The 24,348-nt window shown below is 35.8% G+C and overlaps 1 protein-coding gene and 1 non-coding gene across 2 annotated transcripts in view; one reads left to right on the forward strand and one right to left on the reverse strand.

The window, feature by feature from the left end:
• Positions 1–24,348, forward strand: part of RSRC1 (arginine and serine rich coiled-coil 1) — a 415,975-nt gene that overhangs the window by 7,559 nt on the left and 384,068 nt on the right. Inside the window, exons 2-3 of the mRNA XM_036850366.1 lie at positions 1,563–1,758; positions 2,051–2,176. Of these exons, the coding sequence (XP_036706261.1) occupies positions 1,565–1,758; positions 2,051–2,176 (320 nt within the window). The 5' untranslated portion in view covers positions 1,563–1,564. The remainder of the gene's footprint in view (positions 1–1,562; positions 1,759–2,050; positions 2,177–24,348) is intronic.
• LOC118895093 lies at positions 10,758–10,864 on the reverse strand. The gene has a single exon (XR_005019866.1). It is a non-coding gene; the product is annotated as a U6 spliceosomal RNA (small nuclear RNA).

Here is a 24,348-nt window from a genome sequence, read left to right on the forward strand (position 1 = left end):
AGAATATAATTAAAAAAGAGAAAATTTACCCAGTTTCCTCACTTAAATTTTATCAGTTGTCTTCATTTTTGCTCTTACTTATTTATACATAGTTTCTTAAATTATAGTCTCTGTACATGCAGTTTTAAATAATGCTATAATGAATATTTTCATGAATATATCTTTTAAGAAAAACTTTCCAGATATATTCCTAGAAATAGGATTGCTCTGTCAGAAAAGCAGCAACATTTTTATGACTCTTTATTTAAATTGCTTAATTGCTTTCTGGAAGGAGTATATCACCACTTTATATAGATATTAGTAGTGTGAAGAGTTGACTTGACTTCATTTTTGGTACTTTAGTTAACAATGCTTCATCAACTTTGGTACATTATTTAACATTTCCTCCCTCAAATTTCACAAGTGACGTGGTGATGGTGTATTGATTCAGTTTGGTTTTTAAAAAAATTTATTTAACTTTTATTTACTTATCTTTGGCTGCGTTGGGTCTTCGTTGCTGTGTGCGGGCTTTCTCTCGTTGCAGCAAGTGAGGGCTACTCTGTTGTGGTGCGTAGGCTTCTTATTGCTGTGGCTTCTCTTGTTGTGGAGCACGGGCTCTAGGCGCACGGGTTTCAGTAGTTGTGGCTCACAGGCTCAGTAGTTGTGGCTCGCAGGCTCTAGAGCGCAGGCTCAGTAGTTGTGGTGCACGGGCTTAGTTGCTCTGTGGCATGAGGGATCTTTCCGGACTGGGCTCAAACCCGTGTCCCCTGCATTGGCAGGCAGATTCTTAACCACTGCACCACCAGGGAAGTCCCAATTTGTACATTGTTGATGGTTAATGAGGTCTTTTTTTCTTTTTTCTTAATATATTTATTTATTTGGTTGCGCCGGTCTTAGTTGTGGGAGGCAGGCTCCTTAGTTGTGGCAGGCGAACTCCTTAGTTGCGGCTCGCGGGCTCCTTAGTTGCGGCTCGTGGGCTCCTTAGTTGTGGCTCGCTGGCTCCTTAGTTGTGGCATGCTAATTCTTAGTTGCAGCATGCATGTGGGATCTAGTTCCTGGACCAGGGATTGAACCTGGGCCCCCTGAATTGGTAGCCGGGAGTCTTAACCACTGTGGCACCAGGGAAGTCCTCCAATGAGGTCTTATCCATTTAAAATTTTAGAATTTTCAGTTAGAAAAATGTAACTCTAAAAGATAGTAAAATATCTGTTATCTTTAGGGAAATATGAGAATATAGTTAGTTGATCCCTAAACCAAATATCATATAATTAACAATAAATGCAACTTAAATTATAAGGAAATTGTTATAATGAACTGTCCTCAAGGCTGACTCTTTTTGGGAGACATTTGAAAAAATTTAGGACAAGTTTACATTGTTCATAAATTGTAAAAACAGTTAACTGATAGAGCTAGAAGACTGTATTAGAGCTGTTTCTCTTGTCTTGTTAAGAAGACTTGTACATTTAAAATTTTACTTTAAATAAGACATTTTAAATTTTTACATAGTTAAAAAAATTACTGTATTGAATTTCATCCATTGTGCCATTATGTTAGAAATAATTTCTTTGAATTTAAACCTGTAGAAATGGGACGCCGGTCATCTGATACTGAAGAAGAAAGCAGAAGCAAGAGAAAAAAGAAACACCGTAGACGGTCTTCTTCAAGTAGTTCTTCAGATAGTAGAACATATAGCCGAAAGAAAGGTGGAAGGAAGTCAAGGTCAAAGTCAAGATCTTGGTCCAGAGATCTTCAGCCTCGCTCACATTCTTATGATAGAAGGTGATTTTCATGATTTTACTTATGTAGTAGTGAGAGTAACATTCTTTAGAGTTCGTATGTTTCTGTGCTTTTAATTTTTCTGGGTAAAACACTTTTCTTTTTGTGGTTATATATTTATGAGTCTCAACCCCCAAAGGGTTTTGTTTTGTTTTCCCCCAGGCCCAGCGCGTGGGTCTTCATCCTTTGTCTGTCCTTTGTAGATGAGAAGATACAAACTGGTATAGTTCTCATACCATATTAGTATCTGATAATATTTGGGAGGCAAGTAATATCTGATTATATTTTATTTCAGACGAAGGCATCGATCAAGCAGTAGCTCTTCTTATGGCTCTAGAAGAAAACGAAGTCGAAGTCGTTCAAGGGGTCGAGGGAAATCCTATAGAGCTCAGAGATCTAGGTCAAAAAGCAGAACAAGAAGGTATGCCATATCAGATGTTTATTGCTTTGTAACACACTGTCCCCAAATTTAGTGACTTAAAGCAATAATCATTTCTTTTTTCATGATGTACAGTTTTGACTGAGCTTAGCTAGCAGTTCTTCTGCTAGTCTCATCTGGGGTCACTTATGTGGTTCTAGTTATCTGATAGCTTGACTGAAACTGGATGGTCCAGTGTGGTGTCATACAGTATCTGGCATTTGGTGCTGGCTATTGGCTGTTGTCTGGGGGTCCCTTAGTTTCCCTGTGACTTCTCATCCTCCAGTAGGAATGGCTGGACTTTTTCACATGATAGAGGAAGTATTTCAAGAAGAACAGAAGTTGCAAAATCTCTTAAGGTCTAGCTTCAGAAATAACCCAGTGTGTTATGGAGTGAATGTTTGTGTCCCCTCTAAATTCATATATTGAAGTCTCAACCCCCAGTGAAACTGTAATTGGAGATAGTGTCTTTATGGAGGTAATTAAAGTTAAATAAGGTCAAAAGGGTGAGGTCCTAATCCAATAAGGCTAGTGGCCTTATAAGAAGAGAGGGAGAGATCTTTCTCTTTGAGCATGCACTCAGAGGAAAGGCCTTGTGAGGACACAGTGAAAAAGTGGCCATCTACAAACCAGGAAGAGCTCTTATCAGGAACCAGTCAGCTGGCATATTGATCTTTGACTTTACAACCTCTGTGAGAAATATGTTTCTGTTGTTTAAGCTGCCCAGTCTATGGTATTTTGTTATAGGAGCCTGAGCAGACGTGATGTCACTCCACCTGCATTTTCTGGCTGTGCTCAAGGGCAAATAATACAGAGCATGGCCTATCTGGAGAGGGTTGTACATTTTGGATAATGCTAGAAAATATGGTCGAATCGGATGGGGACCATGGTATGGAGGGACTTGATAGAAGCAGGTATTCAGAAGTTATTGAAGGTTTTTGAGAAGAAGGGTGCTAGGATAAAAACAGCATTTTAGGAAGATCAGTTTCTTTTCTCTGTTTAGTTTTTCATTCTATTAGGCTCTAGTTGTGGGGGTATATTAGCAGCCTGATTTTATAATCTGGGCATAAAATTCTATAAATCTCTCTGAATCTGAAGTTGGATAATAGCAGTAAAGTCCAAATGTTTAGCTTTTCTGGCTTTGTATTATTTGGCCTCAGCCTCCTCTCCTTTGTACACACACAACATACACGCAAGCCATTCTGTGTTACATGCCTTTTGTTCTCCATCTATGTCTCTGAGTTGCTAGCTTTGTTTCTTTCAGCATGCTCTTTCTTCCAGTTTCTTATATTATCTCTACTTTGAGAAGTTTTCCTACCCTTTAGTGTTCAGTTCTATTTAATCTCTAATTTTCTTCTTCCTTAAATCCTTCTTTGATTTTTACCTTTTCACTCCCAAGTCAAATTTAATCCATCCTTTCTCTGACTCACCATCACAGTTGATTCCTGATTTGTAACAGTTACATTATGAACATTGTTTTTGTTATTCTCATATATTGTAAACTCTTGCAGGGCAATCTCTTGGTACCTAATATAATGCCTTGCTTGTAGAAGCTGATTACCAGAAAACAACTTCAGTTGAAAATTTCCTGTCAGTGAGAATAGAAATAATAATCCATGCTTTTGTGTGGTCTTCTACATTTTGTAGAGTATTTCCATACACACTTTATAAGTCAATGACATTTTGGTTAGGAAAATACAAGTCACTCAGTTCCAATCATCAAGGTTTTAAGATGGGGAATTAAAGGCTTATGTAACCTTTGGAGGGGCTCAGGGAATTAGGGAAGCTGTTATTGATTATTTTAGCCGAAGCGTGGAAGCTGCTTCTTTTCTTAGAAGTCACTGGAAATCTTAAGAACTCTGGGTTTGTAGCACCAAAGTGTGTGGTTCTCAATAAACTACTTACCAGGAAGCTGCTTCTCTACCCAAGTATCTACCTGTTACTTCCTACAGAGGGGAATCTGCAGACGTTAATTTCTTCTCTTCTGCAGTGCAAGGAAAACTTTAAAAGGAATGGCAGTGGGCATCTAGTCAGCAACAAATTATCCAGCACACATGCATTTTACTAAATGTTTTGAGTTTTGTAACTGGCAGGCTGTCACGCAGGGTAATACCTTCATTTTGTATATGAGGAAGCAAGTTCAGAGGTTTATTCAAAACAGCAACTTCTCAGAATCTTGCATCGACACTTCTGCATTTAACTGCAATAACTAAATAATCTGGAGACACTGAAAAGTGCTACATTTTGAGAAAATACTTTATCCATGTTTTATACACAACATTATTTTGGTAATGTATTTTAGGAATTTATTCTTCAAAATGTTTAAACTAAATGAGTTTCTAGGTTAATCTTGGTTTAAGAAGAAAATTGAACAACTCATTCTTTGAACAGTTTAATTAACTAAGACTTTAATTTAAATAAAGAAGTTGTAAGTACATTCGTTCCTTAATATGTACAGGGGATTGATTCCAGAACCTGCTGCAGGTACCAAAATCTGAGGATTCTCAGGTCCCATGGTTGGCCTTCTGTATCCACGGTTCCGCATCTACATATCCAACCAACTGTGGATCGTGTAGTGTTATAGTATTTTCTTTAAAGTTTTTATTTATTTATTTATTTATTTTTGGCTGTGTTGGGTCTTCGTTGTTGTGCGTGGTCTTTCTCTAGTTGTGGAGGGCGGGGGCTACTCTTCATGCGGTTCGCGGGCTTCTTGTTGCTGTGGCTTCTCTTGTTGCAGAGCACAGGCTCTAGGCGCATGGGCTTCAGTAGTTGTGGCTCGCACGCTCAGTAGTTGTTGCTTGCACGCTCTAGAGTGCAGGCTCAATAGTTGTGGTGCACGGGCTTATTTGCTCCATGGCATGTGGATCTTCCCGGACCAGTGCTCGAACCAATGTCCCCTGCATTGGCAGGCGGATTCTTAACACTGCACCACCAGGGACGTCCCTTTGTTTTAGTTTTTATTTTACATTGGAGTATAGTTTTATTTTTTTTATTTTTTTGTTTTTTAATTTTATTTTTGGCTGCATTGGGTCTTCATTGTTGCAAGCGGGCTTTCTCTAATTGCGGTGAGCGGGGGATACTCTTCATTGCTGTGCGCGGGCTTCTCATTGTGGTGGCTTTTGTTGCAGAGCATGGGCTCTAGGCATGTGGGCTTCAGTAGTTGTATCATGTGGGCTCAGTAGTTGTGGCTCACGGGCTGTAGAGCGCAGGCTCAGTAGTTGTAGCGCACAGACTTAGTTGCTCTGTGGCATGTGGGATATTCCCGGACCAGGGCTCGAACCCGTGTCCCCTGCATTGGCAGGTGGATTCTTAACCACTGCTCCACCAGGGAAGCCCTTGGAGTATAGTTGATGGACAATGTTGTGTTAGTTTCAGGTGTACAGCAAAGTGATTCAGTTATATGTATACATGTATGTATTCTTTCTCAAATTCTTTTCCCATTTAGGTTGTTATATAATATCGAGCAGAGTTTCCTGTGCTATACAGTAGGTCCTTGTTGGTTATCCATTATATATATTTTTTATTTTTATTATTTTTTAAAATTAATTAATTAATTTATTTATGGCTGTGTTGGGTCTTCGTTTCTGTGCGAGGGCTTTCTCTAGTTGCGGCAAGTGGGGGCCACTCTTCATCGCGGTGCGTGGGCCTCTCATTATCGCGGCCTCTCTTGTTGCGGAGCACAGGCTCCAGACGCGCAGGCTCAGTAACCGTGGCTCACAGGCCTAATTGCTCCACGGCATGTGGGATCTTCCCAGACCAGGGCTCGAACCTGTGTCCCCTGCATTGGCAGGCAGATTCTCAACCACTGCGCCACCAGGGAAGCCCGGTTATCCATTTTAAATATAGCAGTGTGTACGTGTCAATCCCAAACTTCCTAACTATCCCTTCCCCCCACCTTTTCCCTGGTAACCATAAGTTCAGTACTGCAGTATTTATTGAAAAAAAATCCACGTATAAATGGACCCTCACAGTTCAAACCCATGTTGTTCAAGGGTTAACTGTAGTGAGTTTTTCAAAGAAAAAGTACTATGTGATTCTAAATTTACAGGTACGTTGTTAATGATCTCTGTGCTTTTTAATAGAAAAGAGTGATTTCAGTCATGCAAAGTCAAATACTTTCACAAAACTTTGTTGTTACATGTCTAAAAAACAAGATGAAGCATGTTTTGAGGGATGGCAGAAGGAGGGAAATCAAATGTGTGAAGTTGCTGCAAGTTCCGTGGATAACTTATAGAGTAATTTGATGATTATGCTTTTTAGTATAGTTTTTATATTCTTCTTGAAGTACTCAAGTTGTGACATGTATCATGTCACTTCCTTTTAAAACAGTAAGAAACCTACTGTTATTCACAGTATATTTACTTATTTCCTCAATTCTAGGATACACAGAAAGTAGTTAACAAAATTGCTGACATGTACCACTTTGAAAAGCAAACTTATAGAGTCAGATATTTTTTATGGTTCTTTTTATCTTTACTCTGGGGTATTTGGTTCTCCTCTCCACTTTATTATGGTTAGTTTCTTTGAAGAGTTAGGTTCATTTGTTTCTGTTTATATTTCATTTTAAGTTTTTTTATCCCCTAAGTTTTTAAATTGTATTTACTTTTTGGTCCCCCCGCCTTTATTTTAGTATGTGAAACATTAACATGGTTCCAAAAGACAGCACTATAAAAGGTGTGCATGGAGAAGTATCATGCCCCTTTATACCGTCTATCCTGTTCCTAACCACCTCCTAGAACTAATCCTATTAGTTTGTGTTTAGCTTCCTCCATTTCTTTTTAAACAAAGTAGTGGTTATATATATGGCATACTATAGATACTCTTTGCACTTTGCTTTTTCTATTTACTAATATATCTTGGAAATCACTATATCAATTAATAGTACTCTTACTCATTTTTCATAGCTGCTTATTGTACTTCATTGTGTGGATGTATCATGATTTGTTTAGCCAGTTTCCTAGGTATGGACCTTAAAGACAGTGCCAAAATTTTACAGTTACTAAAAAGGTGTCATGAATAACCTGGTGCTTGAGTATTTTTGTATTGTGGAGGTGTATCTTCAGGGAAATTCCTAGAAGTGGGATTGCCTGTAATCAAAAGGTAAATAAGTTTGTAATTTTGTTGGAAATTGCTGATTCCTCTCAGTAATGTAAGAGAGTTCTTGTTTCCTCCTCATAGTCTTACTGACAGAATGTCATTTTAATTTTTATTTGATTTATTTTTATTGAAATTTATTATTTTTTACTAATTATGATTAGTTTTATTTAATTGAAGTATAATTGACTTACAATATTATATTAGTTTCAAAGTGTAAAACATAGTGGATATTTTATATGTTATATCATTTTATACATTTTATACAAAATGATCACCACAGTAAGTCTAGGTCTGTCAACTGTACAAAGTTATCACAATATTACTGATTATATTTCTTATGCTGTACTGTTATAGTCCCTGACTTATTTTGTAACTGGAAGTTTGTTCCTCTTAATCTCCCTCACCTATTTCACTCATCCCGGCAACCCCCTCCCCCTAGCAACCATCAGAAGGTTGGTTGTATGTGAATCTGTTTCTGTTTTGTTATGTCTATCATTTGTTTTGTTTTTTAGATTTCACATATAAGTGAAATCGTATGGAATTTGTCTTTTTCGGTCTGACTTATTTCACTTAGCATAATACCCTTTAGGTCCGGTTGTCACAAATGGCAAGATTTCATTCTTTTTTATGGCTGAGGAATAGTCATTGTATATATGTATGATATCTTTATTCATTCATTTTCCATGGACACTTAGGTTGCTTCCATGTTGGCTATTGTAAATAATGCTGCAGTGAAACAAAGGGGTGCATATATCTTTCAAATTATTGTTTTTGTTTTCTTGGAAAAATACCCAAAAGTGGTATTGCTGGATTGTATGGTAGTTCTATTTTTAATTTTTTTGAGGAACCTCTATAACCATTTCCCGTAGTGCTGTATCAATTTACATTCCCACCAACAGTGCACAAAGGTTCCTTTTCTCTACAATCTTTGCCAACACTGTTATTTGTTGTCTTTTTGATAATAGCCATTCTGACAGGTGTGAGGTGATATCTCATTGTTGTTCTAATTTGCATTTTCCTCATGATTAGTGATATTGAACATCTTTTCATGTGTCTGTTGGTCATCTGTATGTTTTCTTTGGAAAAATGTCTATTCAGCTCTTCAGCTCATTTTATAATCAGTTGTTTGTTTTTTGATGTTGAGTTGTATGAGTTTCATTGTATATTTTCGATATTAACCCATTATCAGATATATCATTTGCAAATATCTTCTGCCATTCATAGGCTGCCTTTTGGTTTGTTGATAGCTTCCTTCACTGTGCAAAAGCTTTTTGGTTTGATGTAGTCCCATTTGTTTATTTTTGCTTTTGTTTCCCTTGCTTAAGGAGACGTGTCCAAAAAATATTGCTAAGACCATGTCAAAGAGCATACTGCCTTTTCTTCTAAACGTTTTATGTTTTCAAATCTTAAATTTAAGTCTTAATCCATTTTGAGTGTATGTTTGTGTATGGTGTGAAAAAGTAGTCCAGTTTGATTCTTTTGCATGTAATTTCCAGTTTTCCTAGCACCATTTATTGAAGAGGTTGTCTTTCCCTATTGTATGTTCTTACCTTCTTTGTTGTAGATTAATTACCCATGTTAAGTGTGGGTTCATTTCTGGGCTATGTATTGTGTTCCATTGAGCTATGTGTCTGTTTTTGTGCTAGTACCATACTGTTTTGGTTACTTTTGCTTTGTAGTACAGTTTGAAAGCAGGGAGCGTAATACCTTCATCTTTGTTCTTCTTTCTCAAAATTATTTTGGCTCTTTGGGTTCTTTTGTGTTTCCATACAAATTTTAGAATTATTTGTTCTAGTTGTGTGAAAAATGTCATGTGTATTTTGATAGGGATTGCATTGTATGTCTTCTTTTGAAAACTCTTTGTCCAGATCTTCTGTCCCTTTTTTAATTGGATTGTTTGTTTTTTGCTATTGAGTTATATGAGTTTTTTTTTTCTTTTTTTCCCACTCTTTTTTTTTTTAATTGAAGTATAGTTGATTTACAATGCTGTGCCAATCTCTGCTGTACAGCAGAGTGACTCAGTTATACACATATAGACATGCTTTTTTTAATATTCTTTTCCATTACGGTTTATCACAGGATATTGAGTATAGTTTCCTGTGCTATACATTAGGACCTTGTTGTTTATCCACTCTAAATGTAATAGTTTGCCTCTACCAACCCCAAACTCCCAGTCCATTCCTCTCCCTCCCCCCCTCCCCTTTGGCAATCACAAGTCTGTTCTCTATGAGTCTGCTTCTGTTTTGCAGATAGGTTCATTTGTGCCATATTCTAGATTCCACATATACATGATATCATACAGTATTTGTCTTTCTCTTCCAGACTTACTTCACTTAGTATGATAATCTCTAGTTGCATTGGTGCAATCTCTAGTTGCATCATGGTGCTGCAAATGGCATTATTTCCTTCTTTTTTATGGCTGAGTAGTATTCCACTGTATATATGTACCACCTCTTCTTTATCCATTCATCTGTTGATGGACATTTAGGTTGTTTCCATGTCTTGGCTATTGTGAATAGTGCTGCTATGAACATAGGGGTGCGTGTATCTTTTGAATTGTAGTTTTGTCTGGGTATATTCCCAGGAGTTGGATTGCTGAATCATATGTAATTCCTATTTTTAGTTTTCTGAGGAACCTCCACACTGTTTTCCATAGTGGCTGTACCAACTTACATTCCCACCAGCAGTGTAGGAGGGTTAGCTTTTCTCCACACCCTCTTCAATATTTGTTATTTGTAGACTTTTTAATGATGGCCATTCTGACTGGTGTGAGGTGGTACCTCACTGCAGTTTTGATTTGCATTTCTCTAATAATGAGTGATGTTGAGCATCTTTTCATGTGCCTACTGGCCATCTGTATGTCTTCTTTGGAGAAATGTCTATTAAGGTCTTCTGCCCATTTTTTGATTGAGTTGTTTGTTTTGTTGTTGTATGAGCTGTTTGTATACTTTGGAGATTAAGCCCATGTCTATCGCATCATTTGCAGATATTTTCTCCCATTCAGTAGGTTGTCTTTTCATTTTGTTTTGTTTTTTTTTTCTTTAATGGTCTCCTTTGCTGTGCAGAAGCTTGTAAGTTTGATTAGGTTCCATTTGTTTATTTCTATTGCCTTAGGAGACTGCCCTAAGAAAACATTGGTATGATTTATGTCAAAGAATGTTTTGCCCGTGCTCTTTTCTAGGAGTTTTATGGTATCATGTCTTGTGCTTAAGTCTTTAAGCCATTTTGAGTTTGTTTTTTTTTTGTGCATGGTGTGAGGGTGTGTTCTAACTCCATTGATTTACATGCAGCTGTCCAACTTTCCCAGCACCACTTGCTGAAGAGACTGTCTTTTTCCCATTTTATGTTCTTGCCTCTGTTGTCGAAGATTAATTGACTGTAGGTGTGTGGGTTTATTTCTGGGCTCTCTATTCTGTTCCATTGATCCGTATGCCTGTTTTTGTACCAGTACCATACTGCTTTGATTACTGTAGCTTTGTACTATTGTAAAAATATGGAGCACTTCACGAATTTGCATGTCATCCTTGTGCAGAGACCATGCTAGTCTTCTCTGTGTCATTCCAGTTTTAGTATATGTGCTGCTGAAGCAAGCACTGTATGAGTTTCTTATATACAGTTGACCCTTGAACGACACCGGTTTGAACTGCAAGGATCCACTTATATGTCAGTTTTTTCCAATACATATGAACTGCAGTACTACACTATTGAGTTTGGTTGAATCCATGGATGTGTATCTGGGGATGTGGAGGGTTGAAAGTTATATGAGGATTTTTGACTGTGGCAGGGAGGGAGGAGTTGATACCCCAACCCTGGAGTTCTTCAAGAGTCATCTGTATTTTGGATATTAACTTGTTATTAGATATGTGATTTACACATATCTTCTCCCATTCAGTACATTGCCTTTTCATTTTATTGATAGTTTCCTTTGCTGTGCAGAAACCTTTTCGTTTAATGTAGCCATATTTGTTGATGTTTGCTTTTGTTGTCTATTCCCAAAAATCATTGCCAAGACTTATGTCAAGGATATTTTCCCCTATGTTTTATTCTAGGAGTTTTGTGGTTTCAGGTCTTATGTTTAAGCCTTAAATCCATTTTGAGTTCATTTTTGTGTATGGTGTAAGATAGTGGCCCAGTTTCATTCTTTTACACATGACTATCCAGCTTTCTCAACACCATTTATTGAAGAGAGTATTCTTTCCTCACTGTATAGTCTTGACTTCTTTGATGTAAATTAATTGATGATATGCACATGGGTTTATTTCTGAGCTCTCTAATCTGTTCCATTGATCTATGTGTCTGTTTTTATGCTGAAACCATATTGTTTTGAATGCTTTGTAATATAGATTGAAATCAGGAAGCATGATTCCTCTAGCTTTTTCTTTTTTCTCAAGACTGTTTGGCTATTTGGTGTCTTTTGTGGCCCATACAAATTTTAGGATTGTTTGTTCTAATTCTGTGAAAATGCCATTGGAATTTTGATAGAGATTGCATTGAATATGTATATTATTTTTGGTAATATGGATTATGTTAATTTTATACCCTGATGCCTTACTCAATTCTGTTATTGCTTGAATTAGTTTTAGCATTGATTCTCTAGGGTTTATCAGATACACTATCATGTTGTCTGCAAATAGAAATAGTTTCACTTCTTTTCCAATTTTTATTCTTCCGTTTGCTTTCTCTCATCTAATTGCATTGGCTTTTACTTCCAGTAAAATATTGAATACCAGCGGAGGTGATATACATCCTTGTCTTTTTCCTGATTTTAGTGTAAAAGCTCCTAGTGTTTCCTTATGAAGAAATATACTGGCTCTGGGGCTAAAGTATATATATTTTGTCATGTTAAGAGAGGATCTATCACTTTGTTTTTGTTTTTTTCCAGGAATGGATATTGAATTTTGTTGAAGGCTTTTTCATCATCTGTGGATAGAATCAAGTTTTGTTTTGTTTTTTTCCCTTAGATCTATTAAGGAACTAATCTTGCTTTTCTGGAATAAATCTCAATTGGTCTTGGTGTAGTGTTTTCTTGATGTGGGATTCTGTTCACTAATTTTTAAGTTTAGTACTTTTATAGTCATACGTGAGTGATGTTGGGTTTTTTTTTACATCGTGTTTATCAGTTATTCTCTTATCATTATTCTTGCTTCATACAAAGATTTGGTAAGTTTTCCTTCATTTTTAATGCTCTGGAACTATTTGTGGAGCATTGGGATTGTCTGGTATTCAGAGTTTTGGTAGATTTGTGAAACCATCTGGCCCTGGTGCTTTTTTTGTTGAATGGTGCATTGATAACTTTATTTCTTCAACAGAAATAGGTCAATTTAAACTTTATATTTCTCATAGGTTTCATTTTGGTAAACTATTTTTCTAGTATATTACCTATTTAATCTATATTTTGAAATTTTTTTGCCTAGAAGTCTGGAAAGTAGTTTCTTATGATTTAAACTTTTTTTTCTTCTGTTTCAATGCTTATTTTCCTCTTGTCATTTATTACGTTGTTTATCTATGCTTTCTCCTTTGCTTTATTAAGTTGGCTGGTTGATTATCTATTTTGTTAATTTAAAAGAAATCATTTTGACTTATTATTTAGATCTTTTTCTCCATTTTCTACCTTATTAATTTCTGCTTTTATCCTTATTTTCTGCTTTGTGCTTTCTTTGGTTTACTTTGTTATTCTTTTTCAAGTGTTTGGAGCTGCTAATTTATTTATATTTGTATTTCATTTCTATTGATAAGAGTGTTTAAGTATATGGATGTTCTTTTAATCACTGCTTCAAATATATCCCGTAGATTTTTTTCAACATATTTTTATGAGAAATTTCAAGCATACAGCAAAATTGAATTTTACAGTGAAGACCCATATATCCACCGCCTAGATATTACCATTAACATTTTATTTATCACATATCCATTTGTCTATTTCTCTCACTATCCATTAATTTATCCTAATTTTTTGATGCATTTCCAGTTTCAGGCATCAGTAGGCTTTCCCCTTAAATACTTCAGCATACTTATGAGTAAGTAGAGTTCAGTATTCCTTTATAAATTTTTTTCTTTTTTTAAAAAAAAGTTATTTATTTTTGGGTGCGTTGGATCTTTGTTGCCGTGTGTGGGTTTTTCTGTAGTTGCGGCGAGCAGGGGCTACTCATTGTTGCAGTGCGCAGACTTCTCATTGTGGTGGCTTCTCTTGTTGCGGAGCACAGGCTCTAGGTGCACAGACTTCAGTAGTTGTGGCTTGCGGGCTCTAGAGCGCAGGCTCAGTAGTTGTGGCACGTGGGCTTAGTTGCTCCGCAGAATGTGGGATCTTCCCAGACCAGGGATCAAACCTGTGTCTCCTGCATTGGCAGGTGGATTCTTAACCACTGTGCCACCAGGGAAGTCCCTAAATTTTTCCTTTTGAAAACAAAACTTTGACATTTTTCTTTGAGGCAAAATTTATATACATTGAAATGCACAAATTCTAAGCATACACTTGCTGTGTTTTGATGCATGTATATACCTTCCAAAATATATTACTGTTACCCCAGAAAGTTCCCTTATAATTTTTGACAATTAATTCCTGCTTGCATTCTCCTTAGAGGTAATCACTGTTTTGACTTTTTTCTACCGTAGATTAGTTTTCATGAGTGTTAAAATTTTATTCAGCATGATACGTTGAGATTCATTCATGTTGCTGTGTATGTCAGTAGTTCATTTCTTTTTATTGTTGAATAGTATTCTATTGTATGGATATGTTACATTTTTTTCTAGAATTTTATGTATATATAATCACATAGTAGTGACATTTTACATAGTAGTGATATTTTACAAGGGGCTTCTTACAGTAAGCATAATGCTTTGATGTATGTATCATTACTTCATTACTGTTTATTGCTAGTAGTGAACTACCACAGTTTATCTATTTTCTTGTTATGGACTCCTGGGCTATTTCTGGGTTGGGCTATTATGAATAAAGCTACTACAAACATTTCTTTTACAAGTCTTTTTTGTGGATATCTATATTCATTTCTCTTAAGTGAAAATCTAGTAATGGAACTTCTGAGTCATAGTATAGGTGTCTATTTTAGTTTTTTTTTTTTTAATTAATTAATTTATTTATTTATTTATTTTTGGCTGTGTTGGGTCTTCATTTCTGTGCGAGGGCTTTCTCTAGTTGTGGCAAGCGGGGGCCACTCTTCATCGCAGTGCGCGGGCCTCTCACTGTCACGGCCTCTCTTGTTGCGGAGCACAGGCTCCAGACGCACAGGCTCAGTAGTTGTGGCTCACTGGCCTAGTTGCTCCATGGCATGTGGGATCTTCCCAGACCAGGGATTGAACCCGTGGCCCCTGCATTGGCAGGCAGATTCTCAACCACTGCGCCACCAGGGAAGCCCCGTTTTAGTTTTATAAGAAAAAAATAGCTTTCCAAATGATTTTCTATGGCTGTATCATTTTATATTCCCACCAAAAATGTTTATGAGTTCCACTTACTTACAAACTCACCCACACTTGGTGTGTTAGTCTTATTAATTTTAGCCAAAGTGGGGGGCTTGTAGTGCCATTACATGGTTTTAATTTGCATTTATAATTTTAGCTTTTTTGTTTATATCTATGGTGCATTCAAATGATTTTTTTAATTGTAAAAAACATATAAATTATAATTTTAAACAAATTTTCAAGGTACATTTTAGTATTGTTATCTATATGCACACTGTTGTACAGAAGATTTCTAGAACTCTTTCATCTTCTGTGACAGAAACTCTAAACCCTTGGAACAACAACTCCCAGTTTCCCCCTCCTCCCCTGTCTTGGCAATCACCATTCTACTTTGTTTCTATGAGTTTGATTGCATCAGACAACTCATATATAAGTGGGATCTTGCAGTGTTTGTCTTTTTTTATTTTCTTATTTCACTTAGCATAATGTCCCAAGTTTCATCTATGTTATAACACAGGACAGGATTTCCATCTTTTTCAAGGCTGAATAATATTCCATTCTATGTATATACCACATTTTCTTTATGTGTTTATCCATTGATGGACACTTAGATTGTTTCCACATCTTGGATATAGTGAATAATGCTGCAGTGCAGATGGGTGTGCAAATATTTCTTCAATATCCTGCTTTCAGTTCTTTTTGGTTATATATTCAGAAGTGGGATTGCTGAATCCCTATGGTAGTTCTATTTTTAATTTTTTGAGGAACCGCCATACTGTTTCCATAGCTGCTTGCACTATTTTACAATCTAACCAACAGTGCACAAGGGTTCCAATTTCTTCACATACTTGCCAACACTTAATTTTTCTTTTTTTTTGGTAGTCACCATCCTAACAGGTATAACGTGGTATCTTTGTTTTTGTTTTGCATTTTGCTGTTGATTTAGTAATGTTGAGAATCTTTTCATATTCCTGTCAGCCACTTACACATCTTCTTTGGAGAAATGTTTGAGTTTTTTTTACCAATTTTTAATCTGGTTATTTGTTTTTTTGTTTATGAGTTATAAGGATTTTAAAATATATTCTGTATATTAACCCCTTACCTGAGCTATGGTTTGCAGATATTTTCTACTATTTGATAGATTGTCTTTTCACTCTGTTGACTGTTTCCTGTACAGAAGTTTTAAGGTTTGATGTAGTCCCATTTATCTAATTTTTCTTTTAAACCTGTGCTTTTGGTGTCATATGCAAGCAATAATTGACCATTTCAATGTCACAATGCTTTTACCCTTTCTTCTAGGAGTTTTATAGTTTTAGATATCATGCTTAGCTCTTTAATCCATTTGAATTAATATTTATATATGGTGTTAAAAGGGTCCGCCTTCATTCTTTTGCATGTGAATACACAGTTTTCCCAACAGTTGTTGAAAACGCTGTCATTTCTCCATTGTGTAGTCTTGTCACCATTGTCGAAGATCATTTTACCATATACACAAGGGTTATTTTTGGGCTCTCTTTTCTGTTCTGTTCGTCTATATGTCTGTCTGTATGGATATATCGTACTTTGATTACTGTAGCTTTGTAATATATTTTGAAATCAGGAAGTATGAGCCCTCCAGTCTTGTTCCTTCTCAAGATTGTTTTGGCTACGTGGGTCCTTTGAGATTCCATATCAATTTTAGAGGGTTTTTTTTTTCTGTTTCTGCAAAAAATGCCTTTTGGGTTTTGTTAGGAATTGCTTTGAATCTGTAGATAGCTTTGGTAGTATGGACTACTGTGAAAGTTTAACAATATTAAGACTTCTGTTTCCTTGGTTAAGTTTATTCCTAAATTTTTTTTTTAAATGTTACTGTAAGTGGGATTGTTTTCTTAATTTCCTTTTCAGATTGTTCATTGTTAGTATATAGAAATGCAAATTATTTTTCACTGTTGATTCTCAATTTATTAGTTCTAACGTTGTGTGTCTGTGTGTAATCTTAGGATTTTCTACATATAAGATCATGTCATCTGTAGACAGAGATATTTTTCCAATTTGGATGCTGTTTATTTCTTTTTCATGCCTAATTGCTCTGGCTAAGAATTCTAGTACTGTGTTGAGTAGAAGTGGTGAGTGTGGGAATCCTTGTCTTGTTCCTGAATTTAGAGGAAAAACTTTCAGTTTTTCACTGTTGGGTATGATGTTATCCCTGGGTCTTTTATATATGACCTTTCTTATGTTGGGGTACTTTTCTTCTTTTACTAATTTGTTGACTGTTTTTATCATTTGAAATATTTTCATTGTTCTTTAAAAATATTTTTTTTCTTGTCATAAGTTTTAAGATCTATTTTCTTTGCAACTTTTCAAATATGCAATACAGATTATTCATTTTGGTCACCATGCTGCACATTACATCCCCATGTTTTCATTATCTATCTTATTGCTGGAACTTTGTACCTTTTGACCCCCTCCACCTACTTTTAAGAAGTTTTAAATTTTAACGATGTCCATCTTATCAATTATTTCTTTCATGGATCATGCCTTTGATGATATATTTAAAAAGTATACATATCCAAGGTTATCTAGGTTTTCTCCTATGTTCTAGGTGTTCTGTAGTTTTATGTTTTAAACTTAGGTCTGTAATTCCTTTTGAGTTAATTTTTGTGAAAAGTATAAGGTCAATGACTAGGTTCATTTTTATACATGTGAATGTCCAGCTGTTCCAGCACCATTTGTTGAAATGAGTATCTTTGCTTCATTGTATTGCTTTTGCTCCTTTGTCAAAGATCAGCTGACTGTTTTTATGTGGGTCTATTTTTGGGCTCTTTGTTCTGTTCCATTGATTTATTTGTGTGTTCTTTTGCTGATATCATACTGTCTTGATTACTATAGTTTTCTAGGAAGCCTTGGAGTCGAGTAATGTCAGTCCTCCGACTTTATTGTTTTCCTTCAATATTGTGTTGGCTATTCTGGGTTTTTTGCCTATCCATATAAACTTTATAATCAATTTGTTGATATTCACAAAATAACTTGTGGGGATTTTGATTTGGACTGCATTAAATCTAGAGAGCAAGATGGGAAGAATCACTGTCTTGACAGTATTGAGTCTTAAAATCTATGAACATGGAATATCTCTTTCTTTAGTTCTTTGATTTTGTTCATCAGAGTTTTGTGATTTTTCTCAAATAAATATTGTACATACTTTGTTAGATTTATACCTAAGTACTTCATTTTTTTTTTTTGGTGCTAATATAAATGGTATTGTTTTAAATTCCACTTGTTTATTGCTGGTGTATAGAAAACATTTATTTTCTGATAATTTCAAATTTAAAGAAAACTTACAGGTGTAGTACAAAGAACTCCTGATACCCTTTATTTATCTTCTTCAATTGTTGACATTTTGTTAAACAATTGCATCTTTATATAGTTTTATAGTTAGAATTGTTTTTTATGCATTTGTCTGTTAAATTCTGTACCAGAATTAGAAGTGCTTTATCTATCACCATTACAATATCATAGTGTTCTGTATTTGCTTATATATTTACCTTTGCCAGCTTTATATTTTTGTATGTTTTTATCTTGCTGTCTTGTGATAAACATTTTAATTTGGAGGAATCCCTTGCAGGTGCAGTGATGATGAATTCCCTCAGCTTATATTAATCTGGGAAAATATTTCTCATTCAATTTTGAAGGATTATTTTGCTGGTTATAGTATTCTTGGTTGGTAGTTTTTTCTTGTAGCACTTTGAATATATCATCCCACTCCCCTATGGCTTGTAAAGTTTCTTCTGAGAAATCCACTGGTAATCTTATGGAAGCTCCCTTATACATGATGAGTTGATTTTCTCTTCCTGCTTTCAAGATTCTTGCTTTGTCTATGACTTTTGACAGTTTATTTAAAATCGGTCTTGGTGTGGAGCTCTTTGAGTTCATCCTAATTGGTAACTTTTGACTTCTTGAATTTGGATATTCATTTTCTTCCTCATATTTGGAAAGTTTTCATCCATTCTTCAAATAAGTTCTCTGTCCCTTTCTTCTCATTCTGGAATTTTCATAATTCATATATTGCTGGTCTCGTTTGTGTCCCATAATTTCCTTAGGTTTTTTTTTTTCTTTTTTCTCCATGTTTTTTGTTTGTTTGTTTGTTTGTTCCTCTGACTCAGTAATTTCAAAATACCTGTCTTTGGGTTCACCGATTCTTTGTTTTGCTTGATCAAGTCTGCTGCTGAACCCCTCTAGTGAATTTTTGAATGGAGTTATTGTATTCCTCAGTTCCAGCATTTTTGTTTGTTTCTCTTCTATAGTCTCTCTTTGTTGATATTTTCATTTTATTCATGTACTGTTTTCTGATTTCATTTAGTTGGACATCTGTGTTCTCTTGTATATCACTGAACTTCTTTAAGACAGCTATTTTGAATTCTTGTCAGGTAACTCGTAGATCTCCTTTTCTTTTGGGTTGATTTCTGTAGGTTTATTTTGTTACTTTGATTGGATCTTGTTTTCCTTTTTCTTCATTTGCCTTGTAATATTTTGCTGTTTTATATATTTGAAAAAACTGCCACCTCACCCAGTCTTTAGGGACTGGCTTTGTACAGGGGAATACCTTCACCAGTCAGTCCAGGTAGAGATTTTGGGGACCTCTGAAAGCTTTTTTAGGTTGCACCTTCTCTAGACTTGTGCATGTAGTTTCCCACTTTGAAGTTTGCTGACTTTTTTTTCAGGAGCTTTTAATATCTTGCTCTTTCTGCTATGGTAATTCAGGTAATTCAGTTCTGTGGTAATGCAGGTTGTCTTGTGCTACAGCAACAAGCAGCCCCACTCTGCTTTGTTGTCAGTAGCCTCCAGGCATCCAAAGTACGCCAACTCCCCATCAGCACTCTGAATCAGGCAAGACATACATACCTTTCCTTCAGGCAAGTCTGAAAATCTGGAACAGTGGATGCTTGCTCCACTTTTCTCTCTCCTTCCCAAGGTAGAAATTTTGAGTTAGGCACTTTCTTGTGGTTGCTTTGAGACATGTTTGCCCCTTTTTGCTGCACTAGAAGTTCTCTGGTTCTCCACCAAGCCACTGCACCTCTCTTGCTTTCAGCAACCTTCAGTCATCCAAACTATCCTGGTTTCATTAGCATTCAAAATCAGCAAAGACAGAAACCAGCCCCTGGGCTAGCCCTTTGAAAAGCTGTAATGTTGGGTGAATGTTCCATTTTTCTCTACCCCCACAGCCTCCAAAGGAGAAGCCACTAGCCAATGTGAGCTGTGCCAGCTTTGGGGAGGGGGTGTTGTGGGTAAAGTGATGGCTCTTTTTAGCTGTTTCAGTGTAGCTGTTCTTGATTTTCTGCTCACGTGGGGTACCACGTCTTTATTGGTTTCTGGAGTTCTCATAAAAATTTTTTGGTCTGTATATTGTTTTTATGTTGTTGTGTCTGTAAGGCAAACAGGGCTGGGATTTCCTATTCTGCCATCTTGCTGACATCATTCTCAAATTATTATTTTTTGTGTTGTATGAAATATAGGTTGATCTTCTCCCCAATATGATAGTCTAGCACCATTTTTAAAAAAGTTTCATTTTCCTACAGAGTAATCCTGGTGCTTTGTCAAACACCAGTCGATTGTATGAAATTAATTCTGTTGGTTCAGTGGTCTATTTGGTTTCATTGATCTATTTTTACTCCCATACCCCACGATCTTGATTACTGTAAACTTGCAGTAAGTCTTAAAATCAGATATTACTTTTTGTATTTTTATATGAGTTTTATAATTACTTTGACAATTTCTTCAAATGATCCTGTTGGGATTTTTATTGGGAGGTAATTCAATAAAGAGAATAGGAGCATTGACATTATAACACTTCACAAACATGGTGTATCTCTCCATTTTGTGGAACTTTCTTTATTTCTCCTAATAATGTTTTGTACTTTTCGGTGTAGCAGTCTTGCACGTGTTTTGTTAAATTTATTTAAAAATTTTTTGACACCACTGAAAAGGACTTATTTTAAAATTTCATTTCCAATAATTTGCTGCCAATATATAAAATATAATTGACTATATATTAGGTATTTTGAACATTATGCATTCTGTACATTTCTGTAGGTTTATTTCAAATCTTATAACCTTACTGTTCTTATTAGTTCTAGCAGGTATGTTGAATATGCCTTAGGATTTTCTGTGAAAACAATCATTGAGACAGTTTTACTTTTAAACTCTGTGCCGTTTATTCAGTTTTCTTGGCTCATTGCATTGTCTAGAATTTCCATTTCAATGTTGAAGAAAAGTGGCAAAATTGGGCATTCTTGCCATTTTCCCTGTGTTAGGAGGAAAGGATTCAGTCTTTTACCTTCAAATTTGATGTTACATATAGGGTTTTTGCGCTACCCTTTATAAAACTGAAGAAGAACCTTTTATATTTTTTGTTTGCTGAGAATGTTTTTAGCAACAGTGGGTGTTGATTTCTGTCAAATGCTTTTTCTCATCTATTGGGATGATTATGGTTTATTTTCTAATATATTTTCATCTTTTTTTGTTTTTACTCATCTCTTGATTTGTATTCTAACTTTGCAATCACTTTTGTACATTGAAGTTTCCACAGTCAGCTTGATTTTGTTGTTTTTTAGTTGTCTCACATGGAGCTAAAATAATGCTATATATTATACCATATCCAAAAGTCCCACTGAGTGTAGCTTGGGTTTAAGATTTTTACAAATTTAGTCATGAATCAGGCATTCCCAGGCAAATATTTCCTGATGTTATTGACTTTCTGGGCTCCTTGGCATGCATCTTTTTTATTTTTGTTTTTTTATTATATTTTTTTAAAAACTAATATTTATTGGAGTATAGTTGATTTACAGTGTTCTATTAGTTTCTGCTGTACAGCAAAGTGAATGAGTTATACATATACATATATCCACTCTTTTTTAGATTCTTTTCCCATCTAGGTCATTGCAGAGTACTGAGTAGAGTTCCCTGTGCTATACAGTAGGTTCTTACTAGTTACCTATTTTATATATAGTAGTGAACCTTCTTTTCTTTTTTTTGAATTTTATTTTATTTATTTTTTATACAGCAGGTTCTTATTAGTTATCCATTTTATACATATTAGTGTATATATGTCAGTCCCAATCTCCCATTTCATCACACCACCCCACCCTACCCCCCACCAGTTTCCCTGCTTGGTGTCTATATGTTTGTTCTACATCTGTATCTCCATTCTGCCCTGCAAACCGGTTCATCTGTACCATTTTTCTAGGTTCCACATATATGCATTAATATACAATATTTGTTTTTCTCTTTCTGATTTACTTCACTCTGTATGACCGTCTGTAGATTCATCCACATCTCTACAAATGACCCAATTTTGTTCCTTTTTATGGCTGAGTAATAGTCCATTGTATATATGTACCACATCTTTATCCATTCGTCTGTTGGTGGGCATTTAGGTTGCTTCCATGTCCTGGCTATTGTAAATAGAGCTGCAATGAACATTGGGGTGCATGTGTCTTTTTGAATTATGGTTTTCTCTGGGTGTATGCCCAGTAGTGGGATTGCTGGGTCATATGGTAATTCTATTTTTAGTTTTTTAAGGAACCTCCATACTGTTCTCCATAATGGCTGTATCAATTTACATTCCCACCAACAGTGCAAGAGCATTCCCTTTTCTCCACACCCTCTCCAGCATTTGTTGTCTGTAGATTTTCTGATGACGCCCATACTAACTGGTGTGAGATGATACCTCATTGTCGTTTTGATTTGCATTTCTCTAATAATTAGTGATGTTGAGCAGCTTTTCATGTGCTTCTTGGCCATATGTATGTCTTCTTTGGAGAAATGTCTGTTTAGGTCTTCTGCCCATTTTTGGATTGGGTTGTCTGTTTTTTTAATATTGAGCTGCATGAGCTGTTTATGTATTTTGGAGATTAATCCATTGTCCATTGATTCGTTTGCAAATATTTTTTCCCATTCTGTGGGTTGTCTTTATGTCTTCTTTATGGTTTCACTTGCTGTGCAAAAGCTTTTAAGTTTCATTAGGTCCCATTTGTTTTTATTTCCATTACTCTAGGAGGTGGATCAAAAAAGATCTTGCTGTGATTTATGTCAAAGAGTGTTCTTCCTATGTTTTCCTCTAAGAGTTTTATAATGTCCGGTCTTACATTTAGGTCTCTAATCCATTTTGAGTTTATTTTTGTGTATGGTGTTAGGAAGTGTTCTAATCTCATTCTTTTACATGTAGCTGTCCAGTTTTCCCAACACCACTTATTGAAGAGGCTGTCTTTTCTCCATTGTATATCCTTGCCTCCTTTGTCATAGATTAGTTGACCATAGGTGCGTGGGTTTATATCTGGGCTTTCTATCCTGTTCTGTTGATCTATATTTCTGTTTTTTGTGCCAGTACCATATTGTCTTGATTACTGTAGCTTTTTAGTACAGTCTGAAGTGAGGGAGTCTGATTCCTCCAGCTCCGTTTTTTTCCCTCAAGACTGCTTTGGCTATTAGGGGTCTTTTGTGTCTCCATACAAATTTTTTTTTTTTTAAAGTCACCTACTTTATTTATTTATTTATTTATTTTTGGCTGTGTTGGGTCTTCGTTTCTGTGCGAGGGCTTTCTCTTAGTTGCGGTGAGTGGGGGCCACTCTTCATCGCGGTGTGCAAGCCTCTCACTGTCGCGGCCTCTTTTGTTGCGGAGCATAGGCTCCAGACGTGTAGGCTCAGTAGTTGTGGCTCACGGGCCTAGTTGCTCCGCGGCATGTGGGATCCTCCCAGACCAGGGCTCGAACCCGTGTCCCCAGGATTGGCAGGCAGATTCTCAACCACTGCGCCACCAGGGAAGCCCCTCCATACAAATTTTAAGATTTTTTTTCTTCTACTTCTGTAAAAAATGCCATTGGTAATTTGATAGGGATTGCATTGAATCTGTAGATTGCTTTGGGCAGTATAGTTATTTTCACAGTATTGATTCTTCCAATCCAAGCACATGGTATGTCTCTCCATCTGTTTGTATCATCTTTAATTACTTTCATCAGTGTCTTATAGTTTTCTGCATACAGGTCTTTTGTCTCCCTAGGTAGGTTTATTCCTAGGTATTTTATTGTGTTTGTTGCAGTGGTAAATGGGAGTGTTTCCTTAATTTCTCTTTCAGATATTTCATCATTAGTGTATAGGAATGCAAGAGATTTCTGTGCATTAACTTTGTATACTGCAACTTTACCAAATTCATTGATTAGCTCTAGTAGTTTCCTGGTGGCATCTTTAGTATTCTCTATGTATAGTATCATGTCATCTACAAACAGTGACAGTTTTACTTCTTCTTTCCAATTTGTATTCCGTTTATTTCTTTTTCTTCTCTGATTGCTGAGGCTAGGATTTCCAAAACTATGTTGAATAATAGCGGTGAGAGTGGACATCCTTTTCTTGTTCCTGATCTTAGAGGAAATGCTTTCACTTTTTCACCATTGAGAATGATGTTTGCTGTGGGTTTGTCATGTATGGCCTTTATTATGTTGAGGTAGGTTTCCCTCTGTGCCCCCTTTCTTGAGAGGTTTTATCATAAATGGGTGTTGAATTTTGTCAGAAGTTTTTTATGCATCTATTGAGATGATCATATGGTTTTTTTTGTTTGTTTTTTTTAAAATTTATTTATTTGTTTTTTTTGGCTGTGTTGGGTCTTTGTTGTTGCACACAGGCTTTCTCAAGTT

This window comes from Balaenoptera musculus, chromosome 4 (genome assembly GCF_009873245.2).
Source record: "Balaenoptera musculus isolate JJ_BM4_2016_0621 chromosome 4, mBalMus1.pri.v3, whole genome shotgun sequence".
NCBI classification, from domain to species: Eukaryota; Metazoa; Chordata; class Mammalia; order Artiodactyla; family Balaenopteridae; genus Balaenoptera; species Balaenoptera musculus.